The following is a 17,721-nucleotide window of genomic DNA, read 5'->3' on the forward strand; positions in this document are numbered from 1 at the left end:
GAGAACAAACAAGTGTTAAAAGCCTCACCTTTGCACACAACGGATATGGAAAGTTTTCAAATGAACACCCTGTATAATACATACGTTGGCTCAAACCCCCGGATCACAGAAATGGCACATAGCATCGTATCTTTGGTAATAACATAGACTAAGGATATTGCCTGTGGTAATAGGCCATTTTAAACCCAGAGTACACAGTAAAGTTGTTACATTTAACATATTTTGGCCACTAGACCAGCTATTTCCTATTTTTGCAATAGATTTTTAGCATTAAGTATTTATTTAATTCCTTGGATTTGGTGATTTTGTGAAAGCTGTACTATGTAGAGTTCGAAGTTTAAATGTAAAGTCAAAACTGAATTCGAATAGCCTATATTTAATAATTTTATTAAATAGCTTAGCCTAGCAAATTTTACAAAACTTCTTCACAAGTTCCAATCCATATAACAAATTATAAATACAATTTGTAGTATGTGTGGCTTTTTAAGAGAAAAATTACAAATTTATTTATTTACTATTAGATCTAAGGTGGTTTGTGGCAGACACATTTCTCAAACAATTGAATAAAATTTGAAATTAATTTAGTAGGTATACATTTGATAACTTTTAAAATTTTGTAATAGTACCCAAAAGAAGTCTTGCTCAGGACACCAAGATTTGTTAATGAATATCAATTCATTTCGTCCTTTTTTAAATAAATAAATTAAAGCGAAACAATCCAACAATCAAGTCGTGAAATGGACGTACTTTTTCCATATTTTACTTAACTGAAGTTGACATTTAAATGGAATGTAACATTTTCTCAGCGATCGTAAAACCTATGTAACCGAGAATTTAAACGAGAAGCAGCGGCAGTTAAACGCACACCGTTGCTAACTCGATCACGTGTTGCTACTAAGCCTTAAACATTTTTATGTCTTGTAAACATGGCACCGATAAACATCGTCGTTCTTTCTCAATGTAGAAAATATTGTAACCGTTTCAAAGCTTTAAGAGAGCCATTTTATTATCACGAAAAATAAACAAATTGGAAAGCTCAGTCTCAAAATACTGACTACAACATGTCTCGTTATATAGTTAATATTTTTTACTGATCCAACTTACAAATTTCGTAATGTACTATTCTCTTGGATTCAACTAAGAGTATTAATATACAACGGAAGGGTTGCTTTGAATGGTAAATATTTACTATTTCGAATTAGTTCAGTTTGATACTACATTCGAAAAACGAAGAAATCTTAATTCAAAGCTCAACAGAAAGTCTACCAACTTTTGCGAACATAACAATAGTAATTTAATAGCAGGTGGTAATTTGAAATTCATATTAAGGCTGCCAAGAAAACAGATTACATTAAAATAATAAGTGTACGCAACAACATTTTTAAATTTCCAGCATTGAAATTATAATTGCAATTCGCTTAAATCCAAGTTACAAAAACAACAGATCAATAAACAGATGTATAAGTGGGTTAAATATATGTATAATGCATAATGATTTTTTTCGAAGTAGCTGTGAAATGGTATACTTAATCTGGTTAATAGGGTGGTTATTACCTATGTGATAGTATGTGTAAATACTTCTTTCATTGTGATGTAAACTATAACAAAAGTAGGTGCACGTCCAATCGTCCATAGTCGTCATTCACAATAACATTTTAAAAGAATTTATGAAGTTATGCTTTATAGTGTTGCCTAGTTTCAAGTAATTTTTAGGCTATAATTGCTAAGTAAATTTTTTTGCATTTGATTAAAAATTCCTTCTTTCACATTGAGTTGTCTTTCTCAAAAAACTATTCCTAAAGAAATTACGTTTTTCAAACTATGAATGACTTTTTATTGTTTGATATATTTCAAAAACAATATATTATACAATATATATCCTATATATCAATAGATTACCTTCTCGTATTATACCGTATAGTATCAAACATGGCAAGCAAGATATCATATCGATTAATTAATCCGGGTTGAAACTCTATAATGACATGCTATTACACCATCCTATCTCGACTGTGATAACCATACAATGAATGATACCTTATTATGATGTACACACAACAGATTAACTATATAGTATATTATGCTATTAGATATGGTGAACATCGTCGAACTGAATTACATGAATGTAATCAGAGATAAACTTGAAAGACATGAGAGAAAGACGGGCTTGATTTTGCTGAAACTTTATATCATACCGTTCATATCAACAAGTGTTGAGAAAAGATTTCACTGTAAAGTTAGTTAATGTACAGTCCCTAACGATGCGATTGAACAAGTAAAGGCTGTTAACTCTATTATCACACCAATATATGAAAATGGCATAACTATATAATCTCCATGTATTGCTTTGTAGAAGCCATTTTAATGAACTGCCAATCAAGTAGCTAAGGTCAAATATAACCAAACCAAAACAAACTCATAAACGTGCTCTTTCATTGTTTGCATTACAACTGTTTTAATCAATGAAAACAGGAAACCCAGATGTTAACTTTTGCACCATTATATTTTTAGCCGTGTATTAGCCTATTACGCATATCACGATAGTATTGTTACAATTAGGTATTGGTACAACATAAAAATGTCTGCCAAAAGGTTGCCAGTGGGATCTTGAGAAAAGTTGGTTCAAAAGTGGGCTGTTTTAGTCATTCTTTATATTTATTTATCATTGTATCCAAAAATCTTGTTCAACAAAGCTACTCATATCATCCTCTGCTATTTACGCTCATCTTGTGTGCGTTGCTGCCTCAAATTAAAGATAATTATGATTATAAATAATGGATTGTTTGATGAATTTTATTAAATATTGAGTCCCCAGACCTTGCACCATTCGTATCAATCTTGTCAATGAGTATCAGTGTGCCTATTGTCAATCGTACTGCTACGTGAATAGGTTTAACTCACCTATTAGCTGTTTCTGTGTCAGTGATCAATAAGTATTAACCGTCAACTGTCAGAACTAATAGTTATTGGCAATTATTAATTTTCAATAACTCGAACAACAATCTAATCTAATCTAATCTGCAATTTGTTACTGTACCTACTTATCACCAATATATGTTTACTATAACAATAGCCGATGTTTCCTTTTATATCATTAGCTTTATTTGCAGAAATAATGTGTCTAACGATTCTAATACATGATACAAGCATTGACTGAAAACCACCCCGTTTGGATACGTATGGAATTAAACATCCTGTCTTAAAGCTAAATCCAGTTTTAGAATATGTAGAATGAACATATTTGAACTTAGGGTGTGACAGAGTGTCCTGGTGTTGATTACAGATATATTATGTACTATTTACTAACTGTAACCAAGCCAAACCAAAATGTTGATTTATTATAAACTACACCATTTTGACGAAATATCGAATTTCTTACCCCGAGTTGATACAAACACGTATGTTTAAACTCAATAAAACTTTTAACGTCTTATTTTTCCTCAATTCGACCTACTTTTTGTGTGATTATTTTACCCTTAACAATAACATGGTCTGAGAGGATCGCCAACAGAAACCTAGTGATTGAATTATCAGCTGGCCATGACTGGCAGCCACTAACACAATCAACTTCTTGTTTTTGTTCTTTGTTTTTTTTTACTAATCTCATTCCCCGCTTAATTTTGTGAAAATCTATATGAATAAGAGTAGGCGGGGAAAAGCTATTTTACGTCCGATTTTGAACATGCTTTATCTATGAAAATCTGATATTTTTTAAAGTAAATGTTTAAACATATTTTGTCAGTCAGTGAAAATTATTGAACACAGAATTTAAAGTCATTTTTGCACTAAGGAAATTATTGAATTGCTTAAACCACTATCAAAATAAAGGCACTCAATGTGTTTCCGGCAGGAAAACATAATTGGATATTTTCATGATGTCCTAAACGCTATCAAAAATGTTGGATTTCCAAAGATATTTTTTAACATTATTAGGCATCCAAAAGCAGCTATGTAAGAAAAACTTAGTAAAATTTAAATAACTAATTATAATGCTGTAAGTTGACGTTCATTCACCCTATGTGTTTTATATCGTGTTTTACGGGCTTGTATTCATATATTACTCACATAAATATGAAGTAGTTACATATTGATATGTGTGAGTTTTAAAATGTACTTAATAATACAACATTCTTGTGCAGGTTGAATTGTACAAAAGTCTCTACTTAATAAACTTAATGAATTTACTGGCCTTACTATTATTGTTAATTATTGATCCTCTTTGTTGTGTACAAATCTCAACTTGAATGGGATGTGTAATTACGTCATTGCAAGATGTAAACATATTACGTAACGTTACCCATCATTCCAACCCTCTCACTCTTCTCGCTTCAACCACTAACCCCCCCTCGTATCACACTTCATCTTTTAAGGAAGCAAATTAAGTCCGGTTTATTTGTTTGTATTTCACTTGTTGATATCTCGAAACGTACCGGTATTATTCAAAGTACTTCTTGTTAAATGCACATTCTGAGCGAAAATCATTTACACTGTAGTGTGTTTAACAGTGTCAATATTAGTTTGGAACTACGTCTCCAAATTTAATTATAAAAGCAATCAAACATCCTTTTCATTATATTGTTTCTAGCTGGTGCCCTAAATTATTACCGGTAAAACGTCTTTATTCTCAAGCAATAAATAAATACATAATATATATTTTTAATCCTCATGAAAAGACATCTTTAGTTTTCTTAATGTCTTGAATACATATGTAGTAATGTGTGATCGTAACCACATAAGACATGTTTTAACAATCAAGTATAATTTATACATGTTATGTAACGTATGGATTAGATAAAATGATATTAGTATAAACAAACATAAATACTGATATAACATGTACTACATGAATATTGGTTTTATCGAGGAGATATACAAGCTGCATTGTCATATTTCATTAATTCTTTTAATGTTTCCACACGATTTATTTTATTATTATCTATGCTCAAACGTTATGTTTTTCGTTTATAGGCCTTTTTAACCACGGACGAAATAAAAACCATGTTAACAGTTCTAAATGACTCATCCTCACACAAAGTCTAGTGCAAGGTAAAAAAAAATATTCTTTTAAGAAGAAGAATACTAAAAGAAGACAAAAAGATTTTTTCTCTTAAGAACATACTGTGTATGTATTATGAAATTAAACTTTTTGTCTTGTATACTTATACACAACAGATGTAAAATTCAATCATCTTCAAATGATTCGTGTACATTTTGATGTAATGGTACCCCCCCCCCCCCCACCACACCCTCCACAGACGAAAACCCCATCTAAGTACGTTTGTTTAATGCCAAGACCTCTAGAGTCACGATCCACTAAAACAACAGATTTCAAAGTGGCTTTTATATCTGATGTTAAACAACATTTGGTTTAAAGGTGGGAGCACATTGGGGTCAAGCCTCTGTATATGTACAACCTGTGTACCTCAAACCTCTGTTGCCATTTGTGGTTCAATCCCTTTGATAAAGGTAACTTAAATTACAACGCTTTTACTCGAACTGCGAAATAGTGTCCTTTGAACATGTTCCTAGTTGTTTTATTTCGTATTTGTAATAAAATAATATTGCATTCGCTACACATTTTCATGGATGTGGAATCTTTGTTGTGTGTGTGTGTGTGTGTGTGTGTGTGTTTTTCTGCCTGTGTCCGTTAGCACCATAACTCGAGTAAAATCGCCCGATTTCGATGAAATTTGCATAAGCGTGTTAGCTTAAGTTTATTCAAACGAGTTTGCGAACCAGCAATATTGGCCTAGAGAAACGGGGTTTTATGGGGTATGAATAGATTTTTTCCATTTTCCCTCAAAACATAACAATTCTTATTTTGTTTCTAAACAATTTTCTATAGCTTAAAACAAGCAATAGTGTAAGTTGAAGCCTTTTTACATGCCTAATGGTTATATAAAAAATTCAAATAAAACTGTAAAATTTAAATTGTCCATGATATTCTTATGGAAAATAAGTAATCAGCGATAGTTTGCTTATCTATAGACATATTTCGATCAAATTTGTCAAATTTATTTATTTCATTCTAAGCTGTTTATATTTCACTGAAAAACAAACCTTGTTACCTTCCAAGTAGCAACAAATCTAAGTACACGTTAAATCATAGATAAGGGATAACCATGATTATCCATTTTTAGTTAATTAGTTAAAATCCAATCAGGCAAATGGAAATTCACGTATAGTCTGCAGGTTTGCTGAGGTCAGGGTGGTATTGTTTTACTTTAGATTATAGGTAAAATTGGCTAAAAACTTTTCGAAAGTATATTCTTATAACGTTTCACAGTGCTGGAAAATATGAACAAACAGCCTACAGTAGTAAAAAAATGCAGTATACACTACAGGAAACCAAATAACCCTAACAAGCACGAGAACATGTATTTATGTATTTTACCTACGACCGTATTTCAATTCACTTCTAAGAATTGAAAAGATTCAATTTGCAGTATTGTCTTGTTACTTTACAGTAAAGGTTTGGGCCGATGAGGTTCAAGAATTGAGAGGAAATAAGTAAAATTGTAATACTTCGAAGTTCGAACGTCAACTTATCAGCTGTTAATACCAAATTAATTGATAAAACAATGTGTTTGGGACAATAAGTCGTTGCATCACAAATAGTGGCAATGAGAGGTTATGCACGAAGACATAACCTCTCTTGAAAATTATGAGTAGTAATTTTTAGTAATTAAATAAAGGTCGTAGGTGAAGTTGTGTACGCAACTCGCGTAAGTACCATAGCCTTACGTGATCGTTGCGTAAACTAATATAAATAAACATTTTAAGTTAATCTGTGCTCGGTGAACCGGAAGAAATGTCAACTCCAACTTAGACATTCTAAATGCAAAACCGCAACAAATAAAAAACACCAACCACAAACTTTTTCAACTCCGAGCCAAAGTAACTAAATAACATATCTACTTCTTTAATATTACATCTCTGTGGATTATTTTCGAAATATGGACAACACTTAACAAAATAGTTTATACGGATCGTATATCGTACATGTCAGTTGCAAAAATGGGTTTATTTTAAATTTGGTTAGATTTATGAGTTTTTTACTGTGCTCTGTATTCCATATTTTCCATTTGCAACGGTTGACGTGACAACTGTTTGTTTTATACCTAGAAATTAATTACAAATTGTGATTTTTTACTAAATATATGTCTTTGAATCGTTTACGAAAGTAGTCAACCATAAACAACTATAATGCGTTAAACATGGCGATCGTTTAAAACAATTTAGTTATGTCTGTAATGCAGTTAACATTGTTGATTGTTGAATAATGCAGTTAACATTGTGAATGGTTTAATGATGCACTTGCCATTGTGAATTGACTGTAATGCATTAACCAGTGAAGCCCGTCTAATAGTGCAGAAAGCGACAGAATTGGAATTTGATACAACAATCAACTAACCGCCAAGATAATTATTTAGTGACGTTTCTATAGGTTTTACAACTGTTTGTCACAGAATTTTTTTTTACTTTCCAAATATTAATTCCTAGGAAAACTACAACATTTAGTTTCTGATTTTTCCCTACGTAGCTGAATACAAATATTCGATCGATTTCCATGAGGTTACTGATACTGTTTAGAAGTTTTGATGAGGCGAACAATAGACTACAAGGCTGCGCCTGCTCCGGCCAGCCACACTATTCCGAGACAACTGGCCGATCATTATCAGTTAATTAATTTAAGCGAGCGTGCATCGGCTATTCTGCTGACCCGCAGACCCCTAATTTTCTACTTTTTCACCTCTACATTATTTCCAGGTATAACGCCTCTTTACATTAAACATTCATTAGTAAATTACACCGGATTGCAGTAATCAATACAGAACGTTCGCTACAGTAGCTTATTACACCTGACACACGTTTTGTGAATTCTTTCACACATTTGAATACCATTTCTGAAGTCTCGTGGAATTATCAATAGCCATAAGTTGCATACCGACGACCTTTATACAATTATTTACGTTTAAAAAAATATTTGCGTTCTCAAGCTACTATTTATTTTATTTAAATATCTTAGTTATACTAAAACCTTCTATTGAACTTAAAGTACTTTTGACAACAATATTTGTCAAATAAATGTATACCTAATGTACCTATATGTAATGTGGACCTAATGTAATGTAATGAAAATAGTGCCAACTACTTTCAATCATGGCCGCTATTTATGAATAAAAGATCATTTTACCCAAAAATATTGGCCCTTTTATGTGTAAATTAATAGTCCCCAGACATACTTTTTGTTCATGTAGATTTTCATAATTTGATATGAAAAATCTACATGAACAAAAAATATGTCGAACAAAAGAGACTACGAGGAATTTGTTGTTTAAATATAAACTTTAAAATATTTAACCCACACGTTAAAATATGTCCATGGTAACTGTGTTGGTTGGACTCGTTGTTATTTATTTTGTTAGCTTATTCACAGAGATGGTTATACATAATTAAATCTAAGGCTTACCTTACGATCCAATTTAAAAAAAGAAGAAAAAAAATTGGATCGTAAGGTAAGCCTTAGATTTAATTATGTTCAATAACGATCCAGAGGCTATATCTCCAAATGGTTATACAATTGAAAAATTCCAAAAACGTAGTCAATTACATTGCTTTTTGGAGGAATATCTCCAATGTGAAGACAGTCATTCTAATCTGGATGGACTATCTTTATTTACTAGATTTTTATCACGTCTCATGGGATCTCATGGCACTATCGCAGCTCTTGATTAGCTTTAATTCTCTAGTGATTGACAGTATTTTAATCCTGGGCCGAAGAATGCACTCCCGACCTTTGATCTCTAGACCAGTGATAATAATAATAATAATAATAATAATACATCATCTGTTTATCAACAAAAGCAATAATTTGCTATGCTTCAAATATCTCTATGTTTTCATTTGTAATAATTTATATTAAGAAATAATTTATATTATAATATTATAATTGGTTTTAGTAAATGTCAAATTGCAATATGTGTAATAAATAAACATTAAGGGGAATGTGAAAATAAGGTGACTTAATCTTGACCCTGGACAGATATCAACTGTATTGCAGATTACCGACTCTTAGTATCTGATTCCAAATGGTTATTAAATAAAAAATCAAGAAAGGTAAATATGTGATGACTCAATTTGGATCCTCGCCAGATATCAACCCTAATGTGGTGGCGATCCTAAGCAATTGTCCTGGGTTTAGAAACAAGATTGAAATGTAATAAAACGACCTTCGACTAAACCGTTTAAGAGTTTATAAAATTAATTCATCTGGAAAACGAGTTTTTATTTTGATACATTCCTTTAATGCCAAAAGCCAAGTCTTCTTCATCTATGGAGAAACCAGTATTGTTGGGATCTAATCTGTGCCTTTTTTAACATCAAGATGTTCAAAACACTCACTATAAAAAAATAGGCTCACTTTAGGCCTAATTGGTTTATTTATGCACACTTTGTTTCAGTAAATTAATTCATTTGCACCATAAAGACAATTATCAAGTAGTCATGGAGCTTTGCAATCAAGTTAATTGTTTAATTTGTGAAATTGGTTTATAAATCATGCAAAATTTATACAACAGCCGTTCATGTATAGATTCAACTAACCGTTCCTTTGTTTATTTCACCTTAAAATTTCGGCAAAAATTTACATTTTAAAACGCTGAAGTGTAAAGTATCTCACTGTTTTGTAAAAAACATAAAAATGTAATTTTTCATCAACGATTAATAGTTTACCAAAATATGTTTTACAAACTTTACTGTATAAATTTGTACGGTCACAGTATTTTTGTTTTCACTTCATATCCCTGGTAGTACCTTGTTGAATAAACAAGGAATAGTATAACATTTCCTCTAATCCCCATTATATTTGGGAGGGTATTTCAAGAGTTATGAAAACAAGTAATATCTGTCTAAGCTTATAATTAAAATACATCTTTCTTTTAAAATCACAATGAAACTATTGGCAATTTAGTGTCATTATGCACAATATATATTTAATCAATACAATTGAAAACTGTATACCGCAAAAGAATGGATCTTAGGTCAACCCGATTATGAACAGATTTTTTTCAAATATCCCATGGAAATAGTATTCATTATCTTTACAATTGATTGGTATGAACAATCTACTAGTTTCTGTATTGTTACATTAAATTTGAAATACACTATAATGTTGATGAACTGCCTACCCTTACTGATTGGTTATAGTCAAAATATACCGCCGCCGCAGCAAACCTGCAGACTAAGCGAATTTCAACTTGTCTGATTACATTTTTACTATAATATTTCCATAAATAAGACATGTTTATTCCCAATTTAAATAACATTAGATTAAACAAGTGCTTAGGTTTGCTGCTACGGGGAGGGTAAAACGTGTTTTTGACCATACGTCAATAGTATAGGATGAAATAAATAAATTTGCCAAATTTTATCAACATATATCTATAGACAAGTAAACTACAACAGTTTTTATTTTCTCCATAAGAATAACATGGGAATTTTAAATTACACTTTTTTTTAATTTTCTCCGTGGCCGTTAGGCGTACAACAACACTTCAATATACTAAAGTTTTTTTTTTTTTTTTTTTTTGTAAGCTCTACAAAATGGTTTAGAAAGAAATTGCAAAATCTTTTGTTTCAGGGTCAAAAATGAGAAAACCCAATTTTTACCCCATAAAAACCCCCATAAACCCGCGTCCCCATGGTCCGATCATGCTGGTTCGTGAACTCGTTTGAATTAACGTAGGTTTACACGTTTGTACCAAATTTCATCAAAATCGGATCATTTTTGCTCGAGTTATCGTGCTAAAGGACACACACACATATATATATTAGCATTGACTATTGGATACAGAAGAAGACATCCTATCTATTTGGATCAGCTGTCGCCAATGTTTTACTAAAAAAGAATGTAGTTATGTGAGCCAGTCACAGATTGCGCTAGTGTCTAAAACTCTATTTTCTACCTTATTTTTCGGTACTTACTTAGTTGCTGGGTCACAACAGTTGCTATAGCTCATAATAAGTAATTTCATCAGTTTGACTTGGTAAAAACCATCATGTAATCGGCAGAAATCAGTAATTTAGATCAGCGCAATCTATAGGTGGCTCACATCAAATAAAACAAATTGTATTAAAAACCTGGCTACAACTTTAACATGGGGATGGAATGTCTAGATATTAGTAATTGAAATAAATAATTAAACATTTAAAATTTTATTAAATTCATATATATATTATAATGAATTTGAACTGATGGCGTTTTTGGCCTCTGGGGACTTGAAAACGAAAAAGTAAATCGGTCCCGGGTCTAGGTCTTACCATGAAACCTACGGTAATAGCTTATTCCCTATATGGGAAATTCGATAAAAAGGGCCTTTATGACCATTTCACTAGGAAGTCATCTTACAAATTATTACATTACTTGATAAAACCTTTTTTTTCAAATAATGACCACAAAAAATATTTTAGTAATATTTCATTTGATAAATAATAACAATTATAATCCTAATAATTTTAATGTATCACATTCAATATTTCATTCATATTTTTGTTGTGGTTGTTTTTATTCCGATGGATCCAAGAGCATTAAGAATTCTAGTCTTAAATGTAGCCAGACTTAAATTATGGAGCTTTGGTAAAAATGTGTTAAATCTATATTGATAATGGTTTTTATAAAAAATAATATAAACATACTCGTGTCATATCATGTATCATATTTTATTCCATGCCGCATTGATTCATTTATGTGTACACAAAGCGAGCAGTTCTATGTAAATTGTCAATCTGATTTCATTATGCATCAATCGAAGCTGAACAATTCGATGCAGCTATGGAAGTATAAATAACCATTTTTGTAAGACATATTAAAATTATATTAGTTTTAAAAGTTGTTTTAGAATAAGTAGCAGCAAATTGATTCATACTTTTCTATTTTTAGGCCATGAAAATTTTATCCAAAAAGAAGTTGATGAAGAAAGCCGGTATTTTTGGTAAGTAAACATTTGATCACTTAAATATGTATAATTTATTAGTCTATAAAATATTTGTGCTAGATTATATCAGTTTTCCAGCAAACTACATGATTAGAAAAAAATTCATAAATTTGTTGCTACAACTTTTATTCGGCTAAATTGCTTAGTGGGTCTTTACATTAATATTTTATAAAGCTTAATACAAGTCTTATAGTTTTAAATATTCGCTTTAAGGTCAAATAGCAATCAGGGGCTAAGAAATATGATCACTGCATCAATACAATATGATGTATTCTTTAAAAACTTAGAATGGTCCATAAAACGCAATGAAGTTAATTTTAAATCCGTAATTACACATTTATATTTGCACAATATCAAAGAAGATTAGAGTTTTACTATCCAGTTGCATAAATAATTACCTTTCAATTAATTAATATCATAATGTCCAGTATTCTGAAATAATGAATTTTAAATCCATTTGAAAATGTCAGCACTTTATATGTGTTACTATCAACATTTATATAAGCTTCATTTTTATTCTAATGAACTTTTCTGTATCATAGTCAAAGGGTCAATTATTTATGACCTACTAAGTAAGGGTGACCAAGGTACTTTGAACTATATTTAGGTTTCATCTAAGATACATAAGTTTGTAATTCAACTATGTATCACACTCTGATGAGCTCTCAGTAGCTTCCTTTTCCTTTACTATTAAGATTGAAATCACCTTAAAAAGGATGAAATAATTTCACCTTACTGACAAATGGAAAAGAACAAAATATTAAATAATTTATGTAGGTTATTGTATAATGTATGTAAGTTATTGCTTAAATAATTTCCGCTCTTATGCCTAAATATACAAAATATACAGAATTTATTTTTTTATTTTTCAAACAATAACTAATAAATTTCAAGTATAAATGGTGTAGGATGAATAGTAATCTTCGTTGCTATTTATGTTATGTTTTTACATTTTTTTATATTTTTGTGCCTATTTACTATTTATTTACTTTTTGTAGAGTATAGCACTTATAAAAAAAAAAAAAAAAACAATTATCTACCTTCTTTTCTTTCATAATTTGTCAAAAATATTTGCTTAGCAGTATTTTGAAAATATTAAGTCAACAGAAAGTTCAACTATGAATTTTGTTTGTTATTATAATAACTAAACAAATTACATTAGGAATTTTCTTAGTGCAGTATGTAATATTTCAGTAGCTGTTAGAAACTATTCGGAATCATTCGTTACACAATTTGTTGTTATAATAATTTGTACAAGCCTTAATTTGATCATACAAATAGGAATAGAAAGTAGACTAATATTTAACTATGTGTTTACAGGTAAGCTAAATACATAATATTTCTTTACTCCCAAATATAAAAAAAACCTTGAGAATATTTTCCAGATTTTTACTTTTAGTTTAAGTATGAATGTAATGGAAGTGATGGGCAAGTAAATTAATGCCTCTTTCCATGTGAACTGGTAATATGGCTACTGGTTACTATGGTCTGATGAATTTACACAATTGCATTTTGGGTAGTTACCTCTCGTATACATACAAGTGCTTGTGTTTGTAATTTTTTTAATGAATAACCAATTATTGGTTTCTATAAACAATATACTACATCAATAATTTACATATTCTCATGAAAAACAATTATATGTCTAAAAACTTTGTATTTTTAATTGAAGATGTTGTGATTTGTAGTTTTTTATCTGCCAAACATTCTTTTAAATCTATAGTATAGAATCAAATAAATAAATTTGCCTAATTAATTAAAATTTATCAATAAACAAGCAAACTACAGCAGATTTTCTTCATAAGAAAAATATAAAAATTGTATTTATAAGTACAGTTTTTTTCCTCCTTACTTTTAACTGTACAACAATGTTTCAATGTACGAAATTGTTTGTTTTTAAGCTCTACCACACAATGGCTGTAATGAAAATTGAGCATTTCCATGTTGTGAGAATAAGATGTTAAGGAAACCAATTTTTGAAAAACTTCAAAAATTCCATAATACCTTGTTCCTATGATCCGATCTTGCTGGTTTGCGAACTCATTCATGTTTAATCCAGTTCTACACATTCATGCCAAACTTAATCAAAATCGGACTAAAATTACTTGAGTTTATCGTGTTCATGGACACACACACACACACACACAGTTTGTATATACTGTATATAGAATAGTGTATTTCCAAATAATGTATTTTAAAGGGTCTAGGCCTTTCTGTGCCGTCAAATGTAATAGCTTCTTCACTATGGTAATAGAGAAATTCGATAAATTGCGTAAAATATGGCAATTTTTCTTCATTTATTTCTTCTAAACAACAATCTATACCTATACTATTAATTAGAACTAATGTCATTATCATTAGAAATGCTTGAAAACTTTAATTTGCATGAAATCCATTGAGTAGCTGTTTTGTTTTACACAAAAGTCCAACATACTTCTGACCGTATTTAATCTAAATTTGATAAGTTAAAACATTTTTGTTTTAGTTTTTTTAATTGCATTTCTAACATGGAGTCAAATATTCTAAGTCTGTCAGTACCCCATGTTAAATTGACTTTACTATTAATTTAACATTTTACTTTCAATAGTGCAAGTAGTTCCTTATTTTATTGTTTAATCTGAAGCCTCTTTGATGTGAGTTTCATGTTGGTGATGTTTAAGTGTGCTGTCAACTTAAAGGTTTCTCTCTTTTAAGGGTGGATTTTATCAGTTTCTTTTTAACTTTTTATTATAATAGTAGATTACAACCAATAGATTAGAAATAGATTGTTATATTAATAGTTAAAATGGTTAAATAATAAGCGGAAAATAGCAAAAACAACCCTCTTCACAAACTGGGTTGAACAAATCTTAAAATTATTTCCAGCTGATCCTTAAAGACGATTAACCTATAAAATATTGTTAACACATACTTAAACAACATTGTTTATTTTTTATATCACTAATCATACATTAAATATGCCTACGCTTGAATCTACACATTTGATTAAATATCATTGACTACTATTTACTATTAAATGAGTTAATTATATACATCCATGTATCATCAATAAAGTTTAGCTTAACATGACATAAAGAGCGTTAGCTTTCTTCACTTAGTTAGCAGTTGCTAGTAACATACACTCGTGGTTGAAATTTGTTTAACTTTTTATGATACTTTAATTTCAATAAATAAAATATTCAACCTGGATTTCACTGCAATAAACCAACTCCGTAACACTATACATTCTATTCATTAGAGTTGTTGGAAGTTATTCAGCAAACAATAACAATACTCGTCCATCAGTATTAACTCACTGAAATCCTTTCAAAGTTTGGAGAACCTCCTAAGTTTAGTTACACATTCACTCCATAGTATTTAACCGTCTGTTGTCTTAGAGATAGATTGTAGCTGTTAGAATTAGATCTGAACAACACCTTTAGTTTATAATGGTGATGTGTTATTAACTAGCTCATAACATGAATGTTGTTTTAGGAAGGAATGCCCCAAACCGAAAAGGAACTAGTCCTTTAGATCGGGTATACAGGGAGATTGCTGTCCTTAAAAAGCTGGATCATCCAAATGTCGTAAAACTGATTGAAGTTTTGGACGACCCTTCAGAAGACCATTTGTATCTAGGTGAGTTAAGATTTTATGTACTTCAACTGAAAAATAAAGACTCTAAAGGGAATAGTACTAGTAAAACCACAAAGGTTCACAATGTATAATTTCCTTATAACATAATATAAATATACGTTTTCATGCAGCATGATGACCAGAGCAGGGTATTTCAACGAAACAAAAAGTCAAATGACATCAGCTCTAAATGAGTAAAAATTATATATTGTTCAGAAAAGATCTTTTTAGCCATCTTGAATGCAGTGAACTCTCATAGATGATTGGATTTATTCAACATCTGAATTAACAGAATTAGTATCTTGTAAAAAGTTGACTGAAACTGTATGAATCTTCTTGTTTGTTCATTTTGATGCCTAAAATCAATTTAAAATTATATTTAAATAAAACTTGGAGCTAAAATGTCATCTATGTGTTTTCAGTTTTTGAGTTGCTCGAGAGGGGGGAAGTGCTACAGCTACCCAATGAAAATCCACTTTCTGAATCCCAAGCTTGGGGATACTTCAGGGACACAATTTTGGGACTTGAATACTGTAAGTAACACCCAAAACCAATTGAAACTGTGACAATAAAACACATTAAGACACCATTTTACTATACTATAGTTCCACAGATTTAAATTAAACATTCTAATCAAAACACACTATGTGTATTGTTATATGAAATTGAATTAATTGCTTTATTTGTCACATATAGTTGACATAATTATGATCCTTTCCGAATACACACATGAAATGTCTCTCCTAATCATGAAAGGCCCATCTCATAAAGGACCAATCTGTAGATAGAGAATCGTTCTATTAATAATTAAGTTTTACAGTCAATATTTTACAAAAAAGGTTTTATAATTGTAATAATACTATCCTATAAAATTGAAACATCTTAAAATAAAAAATCAATCAAAAATCAAAAACGCATTATTTCAACCTATTCTAATTTTATTTTATTAGCCTCTCACACAATGCAATCACATTTTTCTTTGGTAAAGAGGTAAATAAATTGACTGGGACTTTTCCAATATCATTTTACGAGACTTGTTATTATAATTAATTACTCATACTGAGTGGTTTTTTATAAAAATTGCAGTTTTTATATTAAAAATAGTCTTTTCCATCCCACTTATTTTATTTAATATAATTTGTCATCAGCATTTAACTAGTCGTAGGGTAATTATTAATTGGTATACAATTAAGTTTTCTTAAAGTAGAATTAACTAATTACAATTAGTTTTGCTAAATAAAGCATGTAATGATATTAAGCCAGAAATTTAACTTTGAGAAAAGTTAATAATCAAATAAGTCTTAGAAGTAAACATCCCCTAGAAGGTAATTTTCTTTCTTATTTAGATTATTAAGAAAGAGTTTTATACTAGCTCAAAAGGGAAATGATTAATCATTATTTCCTTATACAAATTGAACAGTTACTTTGGGTTAATAAAAGAGATATAGTATAACTAAATATGATAGTGCCAAAATTTATTCTTACCTATAGGCTCTAGTAAGATGAAAAAGAAAAGTCAAATTTACAATCATATGCCTACAGTTTGTTTTTTAACTTCATATAATATTAAAACTTAAATAAACGATGGTATATAGACCTACTCAACCTTTGAAAATTATTAATAATTTGTGAATGTAAAAACACAGCTTAGTAAACAAACTACATGTCATTCCCTTTTAATTTTAATTGAAATATGGACATTTCATCGAATTATCGTGCATTATTGCTCCCATTATGTAAAACAAATAGGTATTTCTTGGTATAGCTAAACAAAAATGTGAAATAGTTTGATATTTGCAGGCAGTTTAAACTCAACTCAACTTCCCTTGTCTTGTATTTATTTTACAATACGTATTATTATACTATAAATTATTAATAATTATTATTTAATATTTTTACACATAATTTCTTATATTTTTTCACTCCTATACCAAAACAGAAAAAAATATGTTATAAAACAATAGAATTAATACCAAGTTATAACATTTATGTAATCATACTGAATCTGCTGCTTGAATATTATAATATTGTATAAGTTACCGTTTCTTTTGTTATACATATATATTCGTTTTTAGATATGTTTAAATACATTTTCTTACAAATTGATCAA

At 29.9% G+C, this 17,721-nt stretch overlaps 1 protein-coding gene across 2 annotated transcripts in view; it reads left to right on the forward strand.

Annotated features, from left to right (window-relative positions):
* LOC128998389 (calcium/calmodulin-dependent protein kinase kinase 2) overlaps positions 1–17,721 on the forward strand; it is a 176,908-nt gene that overhangs the window by 150,481 nt on the left and 8,706 nt on the right. For both annotated transcript variants that reach the window (XM_054424502.1, XM_054424503.1), the window contains 3 exons: positions 11,942–11,993; positions 15,471–15,614; positions 16,034–16,144. In XM_054424502.1, the coding sequence (XP_054280477.1) occupies positions 11,942–11,993; positions 15,471–15,614; positions 16,034–16,144 (307 nt within the window). The remainder of the gene's footprint in view (positions 1–11,941; positions 11,994–15,470; positions 15,615–16,033; positions 16,145–17,721) is intronic.

This window comes from Macrosteles quadrilineatus, unplaced genomic scaffold (assembly GCF_028750875.1).
Source record: "Macrosteles quadrilineatus isolate MER2022 unplaced genomic scaffold, UCM_ALF_1.0 Scaffold_7__1_contigs__length_78375512, whole genome shotgun sequence".
Lineage (NCBI taxonomy): Eukaryota > Metazoa > Arthropoda > Insecta > Hemiptera > Cicadellidae > Macrosteles > Macrosteles quadrilineatus.